Source organism: Muntiacus reevesi, chromosome 7 (genome assembly GCF_963930625.1).
Source record: "Muntiacus reevesi chromosome 7, mMunRee1.1, whole genome shotgun sequence".
NCBI lineage: Eukaryota > Metazoa > Chordata > Mammalia > Artiodactyla > Cervidae > Muntiacus > Muntiacus reevesi.
Window position 1 is genome coordinate 50401357 of NC_089255.1, and position 11449 is coordinate 50412805.

The window sequence follows — 11449 nt, forward strand, 5'->3', positions numbered from 1 at the left end:
TATGGCAGAAAGCAAAGAACTAAAGAGGCTCTTGATGAAAGCAAAGAGGAGAATGAAAAAGTTGGCTTCAAACTCAACATTCAGAAAACTAAGATCATGGCATCTTAGTTTTTGCATCACTTAGTTTTGCATCACTTCATGGCAAATAGATGGGGAAACAATGGAAACAATGACAGACTTTATTTTTCGGGGCTTCAAAATCACTGGAGATGGTGACTGCAGCCATGAAATTAAAAGATGCTTACTCCTTGGAAGAAAAGCTATGACCAACCTAGACAGCATATTAAAAAGCAGAGACATTACTTTGCCAACAAAGGTCCGTCTAGTCAAAGCTATGGTTTTTCCAGTAGTCGTGTATGGATGTGAGAGTTGAACTATAAAGAAAGCTGAGTGCCAAAGAATTGATGCTTTTGAACTGTGGTGTTGGAGAAGACTCTTGAGAGTCCCTTGGACTGCAAGGAGATCCAACCAGTCCATCTTAAAGGAAATCAGTCCTGAATATTCATTGGAAGGACTGATGCTGAAGCTTAAACTCCAGTATGTTGACCACATGATGCAAAGAACTGACTCATCTGAAAAGACCCTGATTCTGGGCAAGATTGAAGATGGGAGAAGGGGCCGATAGAGAATGATGTGGTTGGATGGCACCACCGACTCAATGGACATGAGTTTGAGTAAACTCCAGTAGATGGTGATGGACAGGGAGGCCTGGTATGCTGCAGTCCATGGGACAGCAAAGAGTTGGACACGACTGAGTGACTGAACTGAATTGAACTGAACTGATAGGGTTTCCTAGTCTCTCATGGTCACATATTCCAGGTGGGAGAAAGGGAGCAGAGAACTCTTCACCACTGCACCCACACTCATCAGCCTTCTCTTTTTCAGTTTTCCACTTTATGGTAATCATTTCTGGTTGGTGATATACCTGGGCAACCTAGCAGAAGCAAATGCACACCTGTTCTGGAAGAGCAGTGCCACAATTTGGGCCTTAAAGATCTCCCACACTGAAGAATAAACCTTCTTAAAGAGCTTACAATACAAATTCACAAAACACTAAAGGGAATGATCCTTTGTGAATGAAGCAGTGGATAAAATACGCAGGATGATTACCAACTCCAAAACTTGAGATGAAATACCATAAAATACTGTAAATGTGTTAGACTTCAGTTAAACAGATTAAAAAAATAAACACATAAGGAGAGAAAATAAAAACAATGAAGTACAAGAACCAAATAGAATTTCTAGAAATGAAAACATATTAAGGAAACTGAAGACTTAATAAACATATTAAACACAAGACTAGATATAACTGGATAGGGAATTAGTGAATCAGCAGACAGATTTGAGAGCATTACACAAAATTCATCATGGAGAGGTTTAGATGGATTTGTCAAAGTAGTTGGGAGAGGTAATGAAAAAAGTGAGAGCATCAAGCATCTATATGAGTTTAACAGGAATTCTGGAAGAAAAAAATAGAGTCTGGAGGACAGAAAAGATGATAAAGCTGAGAATTTTCCAGAATTGGTGAAAATTGCAAATCTTTAAATTGAAGATGAACAATGAATCCTGGGCACTACAAAAAAAAAATAATAAATTCATTCCTAGTCATATTATAGGGAAGTTTCAGGAGAAAAGGGGAAATATGTAATAGTAGTCAGAGAAATGCAGATTATTAAGGACAAAAATTAGACCAATAATAGACTTGTCAATAGCAATAATAAAGATATTGAAATGATACCTGCAAATTGCTAAACAAAACCAATCATCAACCTAAAACTTATCAGCTAATTTATCATTGAAGCTTGAGAGTAAAATAAAGACATAGTCGGACAAACAAAGACTACCCTTCCTGAAAAATTTCCTTAAGAAAGCTTTTTTTTTCCTAACTGCACAAAGAAGCCAGCACCTGAAAGAAAATAAAGGATGAATGCAGTAATGATTAACAAATAAACTGGTAATTGATAGTAAATTCAAATAAGTATTCACTATTCAAAACACTAATATTAAGCACAGTGAGTATAATATTAGATATAATGCCATAAGATGAAGTAGTTGATTACAATTAGGCTTTTAAAACATTTTTGTGTTGTTCAGAAGGAAAGAGATCTTAATTCATTTTAAAGTTTGTTAGTGCACTAATACACTTTTTTAAATGTAAGAATAAGTACTTAAAGAATAGAAAGAGTAAGCAGAGGAGAAAAGGGAGAAATAAAGAAAGCTGATGGGAGAATCAACTCAATCGGAGAATGTAAGAAATGTCAAAGCAGAAGCTAAGTGGAAAAAATAGAAACCACATTAAAAATTAAAGAACAAAATGCATATATGTGTATAATTGAGTCATTTTGCTGTATAGCAGAGATTAGCACATTATAAATCAAAATACTTCAATGAAAAATAAATAAAAATTAAAGGACATCACCACAGAGATTTTTAAAAGCTGGAAGCCAATACTGTGAAAAATCATTTCAAAATTACTGCTTTCCTATATTAATTTTGGAAGTATTAAAAAATTTTAAAAACTACATTTGAAAACAGAAATAAAACACAATTCTCTGGAAAAAAATAAATTGCCAAAGTAGAATTAATAACAGAAAATCTAAATGAAACATAGCTTTAGAGAAATCTACTTTCATACATCTCTCTTTCTTTTTCAGTTCACATGCTAAGTAATCTTTAATGAACTGATAATCCTCATTTTATACAAAGTGTTCCAGAAAACAAAAAGTGGGGGAAAATTCCAGTATATTTCATGAAGTTAATATGCTGCTGGTAATAAAAGTAGACAGGAAAATATAATAAGTGAAATTATAGTCCAGATCCTTAATGAAACATTGCAAATTAAATGCTGTGATTAGGTGGGAATTAATCTCAGGAACGTAAGGATGATTTAACACTAAAAGTATTTATCAATGTAATTTTCTTTATCAACAGATAAGAACAGAAACCCATGTGGTTATCTCAATAGATGTAGAATTGTATTTTTTAAAAAATTCAACAATTGTTCCTAATCGGAGTTTTAGTAAATGAGAAAGAGATAGGAATTTCCTTTCTCAAATCAAGAATGTCTACCCAAAACCAACAGAAACTATTGTTTAATGGTAAAATATAAGAAGCAGATTTTTAAAAGTTGGGGATAGAACAAGTATGACACAATTATAGCTTCTAGTAACATTGAACAAGAGGTTTTCATTATAAGAAGAAGAAGAAATTAAATATTTAAGGACTAAAAAGAAAGAAAATTAAAAACTCCCATATTCTCAGAGAAATAGGTATTATCTATGTCAGTACAGTTCAATAGAACATTTTTCAATGAGTGAAAAGTTCTGTTATTGTATCTCTGCTGTCCGATATGGTAGTCAATAGTCATATATGGTTCTTGAGCACATAAAATAGAACTAGGAAGGGCAGAAACTAAATTTCTTATTTTATTTAAGATTAATTTTAATTTAAGTAGCCACATATGGGTAGCGGCACTCAAATTTGACAGCCTTGAACTATACAGAATATCTAAGACAATCTTAGACTTATTTGAATTAATAAGAGAATGACCAAGTTTACTGAATACAAAATCAATATATAACACTCAGTATTGTTTCTAAACACTAGTAATAACCAATTATAAAATATCATTTAAAAGGTACTACTCAGAGTAGTGATCATAACCATAAGATAGCTAGAACTATATCAAACAAAAATAAGTGTATGACTAATACCAAGTAACTTATAAAACTTTGGAGAGAAATATGAAAGCAGACCTATGAATGAAGAATTATTTATGGGTGAGCAGATTCACTATTTCAAAATGTCAGTTCTGTCCAGAATAGTGTAAATTCAGTGCAATTCCAGTCAAAATCTCTACAGGGTATGTGTGGAACTTGATAAACCAGATCCTAAAATTCATGTGGAAGACTGAAAGGCTAAAAATAGCTAAGATAATGTTGAAAAAATAACAAGGAAGAAAAACACCAGATAACAAAAATTATTTAGAAAGCAATTATAACAAAAATATGTGACAGTGGTAGGGTTTGGACAGAGAGATCAATGGAACTAAATAAAGTCTAGATATATACCACATTTATATGGGAACTGGTATATAATAGAGAGGACATTACCACCAGTAGAGATAGGACAGACTAGTCAAAATGGTACTGGAACAACTGGTGATCCTTCCAAATAAAGATATACCTACTCTACACTACCCCAAAATAAATTCTACACAGGGAACTATACTCAGTATTTTATAAATACCTATAATGGAAAAGAATCTGACAAATTATATATATATGTATGTATATATAACTGAATCACTGTGCTGAAACTAGCACAACATTGTAAATAAACTATACTTCAATAAATGTTTTTAAAATTCTAATAATTTAAGCACCTAAATGTGAAAAGCAAAATATTAAACTGTAATTAAAAAACACAAAATATTTTTCATGTCTGTTTTTAAATATCAGTATCCTATAACCAATAAGAAAAAGTAGAAAAAGAAAACAAAGAAAAAATATGCAGAGTATATGAAGAATCAATTTCCAGAGGAGAGAAATCTCAAAGTTCAGTAACATGAGAAGATCAACTGCACTAGGAATTCATTAAAATTTCTAGTGACCTTTTATTGCCTGTATATCAAATGACAAAAATAGAAAATTGAAGCATATCAAGAGTTGATGAGTGTATGGAAATGGGAATTTCACCATCCTTTGACTTCATTACGTAACTATCTGGAGTGAGAGAATCTTCCACTTCAGGCCCCTCTGCACCCGCGTTGAAAGCACAGAGCAAGAACCCACAGAAGACCTCGTGGCTGGCTCGTCCACACTTCAGATTTAGAACCTTGGGCTTTCTTAAAGTGACAGAGCACCCACATGCAGAAGTGCAGACCCAGGAAAGGCAGAGTACTAGACATACACTGTAAATAAATAAAAGAAGCAGGTAGCGTTGGCGGTGGATGTTCTTTCCCATGTTCTGCTGTGGTAGAAAGAGCATTTGACAGAATTCTGTGAGCGAGCCTATGGGTCTCTGTTTCCTCATTGGAAAGACACAGGGATCAGACCACAGAGACAACTTCATCCCAGTGTAAGGGCCTATGGATGAGGATCCTTCCACAGCTCTGGGAAACAAGCCATCCAAGATCAACAGAGGCTCCTGGCCTATTACTGGCCAGCACATTGACAACTCTAGCTCTGTGGGATCCACAGTCCTGGAGGTTGTAGGCCTGGAGTAGGGCACAGCTTTACAAAGCTACAAGCTTGAACCAAGCAGAGAGAAGACAGGACAGGGGAATTTCCAGCCAGAGAGTAAGACAAAAGATTTATGAAGTCTCTTAACGGCCCCTTCCTTTTAGTTCCTTTGTTCTAAGCCACAGATTGGTTGCACAGAGAAGGATCTAGAAAATAGAAATATTAGGGCAAGAACAGAGTGCCATGCATGGCCAACATGTTTATTAGAGCCATGAAGAGATGGCTGAACCACCTTAGAGTTCTGATGTTACAGGGTGTTTGAATGTGTTTGTAGGTGGTCGTGCCTGGGTGCTCAGTTGCAAAGTCATATCTGACTCTTTGTGACCCCATGGACTATAGCCCACCAGGCTCCTCTGTCCATGGGATTTCCCAGGCAAGAATACTGGAGTGGGTCACATTTAAGAAGTCTAAAACCTTCATGCTAATAGATCTTCTATGAAATGTTCATGTCATGGTCATATCTGTCCTATATAGTAATCTTTTGATTACTCTACTATCTAATGTATTTTAGGCTATAAAATTAACAAAGTTCTCTTGGACTTCCACATGAAAGGTGTTAATTCTCATTGAATACTGGTATTGGATTGGCCAAAATTTTCATTTAAGTTTTTGTGAGATGTAATAGAAAAACCCGGACTAAATTTTTGGCCAACCAAATATATTAGGAATGACCGAAGTCAAGATATTAAGCCTAGCTCTTGTGTTCATGGGCTGGGTGACCTTGGGTGAACCTCTTGATTGTGTTACATCTGTTTTCCCATCTGGCAAAATGGAGTTCATCATGTTTCTCTTTCTCTCCCTCCTTCCCTCCCTCTCCCCCTCCTCTCCATGGAGAGTTATAAAAAAATAAGCAACAGTCCAGATGAAAAAACACTCCATGCCTCTTAGAGGAAAAGCAGAGTGGAAACCCAAGGCCCAGTATGTGTATAAGACAGGACAACTGGGCTCCATGCTGATTCCTAGGACCTATAATTGCATCAGCCTGTGCCTTAGCTTCCCATCAACAAGAAGGGCAAAGGACATCCACCTCACTCTTACCTCACAGTTGTCCTACCAGTCTCTGGGAACTCCAGATAATGTAGTAGGCCAGGATTGCCCTAAATTATACCCTGCAATGCGGCCTTAGTTTAAGAACTGGCTAATTTTAAGAACTTTCCTATTTCACACTGAATGCTAACCCTACATTCTTTAGTTTCAACAGCTTCCTAATATGGATCAGACCTATTCCAAGATCTGAGCACACTTTGTAATAATCATTTGAGAACCCTATAATTTCTGTAACCAGCTTCTGCCCTTTCTATTTCCCTTCATGGCACAGATCAAATGTATTACTTTTATCAAAAGTACTTGCATTATTTCATTCTTAGATAGGCCAAAAGGTAGATGTCTAATGTACAGGCTTGACAGGGTGAGGAAAAAAATGTAGGGTCTTTCCCAATATACAGGTAGATGCCATCCACTCCTAAGTCCAGCCCTGGAAGGATGTCCTTCCACCATAAAGGGAAATATGGCTGCTGGCTGGGCTGTTCACCTTAGCATCTTCAATAGGATGGGCTCTTTATCAAAGAATCTTGGAATGTTTGGAGAGAGAGGAGGGTACACAGAATAGTGAGGAGTGAACATAGATCCTGTGAGAAGTGATGAGAGATCTTGGGAAGTTCAGCCTCCTAAAGGAATTATTAATTCAACACACACTGATGGGCTTCTTTTATGTATGGGCAAAGTTCTGTAGTCAGTTCTAAGGAAAGGTATGGGCACAATGCCCAGGAGGGGACAAAGAAGCTATTTTTAAATACTACAAAGACTCTCAAGTAAAAGAGCAGAAGGATCAAGGGGAAAGGGAGCTAACATGTAATGAGCTTCCTATGTCAGGAATTTTACATGTAGTGTATATTTAATGTGCAACCGGAAACCCACACATCATGGGCCCACATGCTGGGGGCTGAGAAGTCTGTTCTCTGCCTTCACCTTTACACACTTCCACCTGAATTGAGTAGGTTTTTCTTCTTGGTGGCCCATCTAATGATCTGGTCTCATCAGGTTCTCATTAATTAAACACATATGCACACAGTGTTAACTCAAGGCTCCAGTCTAAGGAAATATTAAAGCAGAGTCTGATTTACTATCTATCAAGGACACTACCAAAGGAATTCCAGCAATGGGTAAAAGTATGCGGAAAGCATAGGCTCTATAATTAGAAAGAACCCCAGTTCGCTGCAAAGCCTACTGGTTTGGGGGCAGTTACTTCATCTCTTTGAGCCTTCATTTCTTCAACTGTTTATGAGTGATAAATGTAGGTAAAGAAGCTAACAAACAGTGGATACTTATTACTTACTCCCTATATTTGCAGCTCAGTGCTTCTAAACCTCTTCCCTGTGATAGGAAAGATGCATTGCAGCCTGTCTTCCTCACACCAGTAAAGGCAAAAAGGCCTGCCTATTCCAATGTCTGGATCCCCCTGGTGACTCAGCAGTAAAGAATCCGCTTGTAATGTAGAAGACGCGGGTTTGATCCCTGGGTTGGGAAGATCCCCTGGAGAAGGAAATAGCAACCTACTCCAGTATTCTTTCTGGGAAAATCCCATGGACAGAGGAGCTTGGTGGGCTACAGTCCATGGGGTCACAAGAGTCAGACGCTGCTTAGCGACTAAACCACCACCACCATCCATCCCAATGTCTAAAAGGCCAAATTAGAGCTAAGTTTTTAGCTTATGACTTAATTATTTTAATATACAGAGAATTTTTCATGGAACTTCTCTTCCCTTAAAGCTACCAGTAGCCCTTATCAGTCATTTATACCACAGTGTGAATGAGCTTGAGATGCTTCCCTTAAGAGCACTTTTTAAGATTGGGGTGAAAATGGCATCAGACTCCCAGTGTCTCAGTGAAAATTATCTTTACAAATAAAGTGAGTCCTACATATACAGTCTGCCAATTTTTAGTGCTCCCTTTGCTCCATGCCTTATCAACATGCAAACTTTTTACTAGACAAAGTAAGGCAAAATGCACATTTTCTAATAAAGCAGAAATAATTACTTTGGATAACCTTTGAGCAAGACCATGTAGATTTATTAAAAACTAAAATTTTAATTTATATATATATTGAAAAAAGTACATTTTTGCAGAATTTTCTTGTTTATACATCCCCACAAGCCTCAACAAAATTGAATTTTATAATCAGAAAGATTTCATCAAGGTTCATTTTAGAACAGTATAAATAGAAATCAAACATTTCGGGAAATGATTGGCTTTAGCCAGAAGATACAAAATTTAATTTTTCAGCATACTGTGTCAAGATATTATTTCTGTAGCTCCCACCTTTGTAGGGGAAGACACATTACTGTTTGCATGAGCAGAATAGTGAATGGCTAAAAGCCACTTTCATTTACTCAATTCAGACAGTATGAGATTATGAAACAGATTCTTATGAAGAAATAGAGGGTTTTAACTTTTTTTGATTACAAAATACACAGATGTTTAGCTCACTTCCTCCTCTATTTTACTTGCAGAGCACTTAGAATTTTAACTGAATTTACTTCACTTCTCTGTATCACAGGTCACCCTGAGGATGAAGTTAGGCTGGGGTAACCACCACTCTTCCCTTTGGGACCAAATTGTCAAGGAACATAACCACAGGATTTCTGACTCCCCGAGGGCAATTTTTCAGTAAAGAGTGACTAGAATCAGAAGAATCTTGACTTTTATTTTCTCTCTCTTTTCCTTCCAACGCCCTTCTCCCCAACACTGCCCCCGTCTAACTAAGTCACGTAGATGAGAGGGGAGGATGGTCAGGAGGGAATGTAAGAAATTGTCCTAATACCTTGAAGATACTTGAATGAATCATGTACAAAGAGGTTTTCAGAAACCAGAAAATATATCACTCTGTCTCATTTTACACTAGTTCAATTTTTTGAGTCCATATTCTTTTCTTGGATTAGTCTCCTGAAATGTGTACTTACACAAATCAAAGAACTTAAAAAAATGAGGCATAATTAGCATATAGCAATATGTTAGTTCAGGTGTACAATATACTAATTCAATATTTGTTTATATAGTAAAACAAGCATCACGATAAATCTAACTAATGTCTATCTCCATACATAGTTATACATTTTTTTCTTGTGATGAGAACTTTTAAGATATAATCTTAGCAATTTTCATATATATAATATAATACTATTAACTGTAGTCACCATACTGCATATCACCCAAGAACTTTTAATGTACAAAGTTTTTGGATAATCCTCTATAATCTTAAAAATGAAATTATTCGTAAGTGGAGTAGGGAATCTTCAAGCAGATTTTTGTTGTTGTTTTAAAGCAAGTTAAAATCAGTAGCAGCTACTCATGAAAATAATCACATATTTAACTTTTGCTCAATAATGGTTTGAGTCCAGCTAAAAATTCAGGATACAGAGAATGATGGAACATGCAACAGGATGAAAACCTATAGGGCCCATGCCACTTAAGTAAACTTTCCAGACTTTTATTAATAGCTGTGCAAATCTTCAGGCAAAATCCTCAAAAGGTTCTTAGAATACATCCTTCCTTTATATCTGACAATTTTTTATAACTGTCTAATTGAAACTCTTTAGAGATTAGTTTGAGTTAATTAAAGGGGGAAAATAATATAAAACTACAGCTGAACCATTGCACAGTACACTATTTCTACCTAATAAATTAGTGCATTTTTAAATTTAGTAAAAATCAAGTGATCTGACAACACAATCTTTGCCAAGCACTTGTGATAACAAGCTGTCTCTTGACATCCATATTTATTGATTATTGATAAATCAGCTTAACATTTTTGGGGAAATAAGCAAGGTATAAATCAGTTAAGCAAAGGGAAAAATTTTCTAACAGCTAACTTTAGTCACAAAGTCATTTTAGAGCCTGAGTAAATCTGTAAAATGAAGAAAGTACTTCATGCCCCTCTTCCTTTCTCATCCACTTTTGTGGCTAAATGGAGTGAGTAAGCAGAAACCTAAAATGTTGGCCACTGAGTAGCCAAACAGTAACTTGCTGGAAGTAACTTACTGATTGCTGAAAGAAGTGAGTCTAATGACAAACTCAAAACAAAGATAAAATTTTTTATCACCAGCTAGGTTACAAGTAAGGCATCCTTGGTTCAAAATTCAGGAAATCAGAAAATACTTACAATCATTATAAATGTACCCAAGAATTCAGAGAGCATTTCCTTGGCTAAAGTGTTCTTCAAGACCAATCTCTGCTTCAAGCTTTTTTTCTTTTGTTCCATCTCAGGCTGCATCTTGGCACTTCTTCAAAGACCACTCGTTTCACCAACACCTGCTTCTTCTGATCCCTACTTCACTGGCACATAAAAGTTTTTAACAACTGCTCACAGGTTCCTGGAGATGCCTGATTAGGTTATCCAGTCCCAATTAGAACCTGTGGTTTACTCCTCTGGTGGTGAAGTTGTCGTTCCGTGGTTGCTGCTGCTTATTTGAAATGGCCAGGTAGAACCTGAAATCCTGAAAATAACCCTTTTTGTGCCTGATGGATTAATCATTACCTTTATTTTCATGGTACTTTTTTTCTCTGTTGGTTTTTTTTTCAAGAGATGAGAAAAGAGATGTATTGGTTGCATCGTTGCCAAACCACAGCGATGGGCTCCAATCCAGGAGAGATTTACATGTTGCACAATTGCAAGCTTCTTTTTTTTCCCCTATTCTGAAATGGTTGGTTGAAGTGTAGCTTGGCACATATACATCCAGTGTAAACATTTTTCTCTGAAGGCAGTTTCATGCACATTATGGAACATGAATAAAATATAGATATGTTGTTCTGCAAAATTAATCACTCTTTTTTTCTTCCAGTAACATTTCAGTGATTTAATTACAGCTCCCTGATGATGTTGAGAACCACTGCATTTCTTCTAGAGATGAAGAAATTACCATGTTTGTGCTCAGCGTCTCAGTCACTCTTTGTGACCCCACGGACTATAACCCACCAGGCTCTTCTGTCCATGGGATTATCCCAGGAAGAACACCAGAGTAGGTTGCCATTTCCTTCTCCAGGGGCTCTTGACCTAGGGATCCAACCTGCATCTCCTACACTAGCAGGCAGATTCTTTACCAGTGAGCCACCTGGGAAGACCTGAAGAAATTAACATAGAGAGAGACAATTGCAAGTTTCACATGGCAAGTCTGTAGAACAGAATGGGATCTCCTGTTTGGATCCTGTAGC

The 11449-nt window shown here is 36.4% G+C and overlaps 1 protein-coding gene across 2 annotated transcripts in view; it reads right to left on the reverse strand.

Annotated features, from left to right (window-relative positions):
* The window catches only part of AQP9 (aquaporin 9), a 41417-nt gene extending 30906 nt beyond the window's left edge, over positions 1 to 10511 (reverse strand). For both annotated transcript variants that reach the window (XM_065941500.1, XM_065941502.1), the window contains exon 1: positions 10401 to 10511. In XM_065941500.1, coding sequence (XP_065797572.1) covers positions 10401 to 10511 — 111 coding nt within the window. The remainder of the gene's footprint in view (positions 1 to 10400) is intronic.
* Positions 10512 to 11449: the final 938 nt, after the last annotated feature.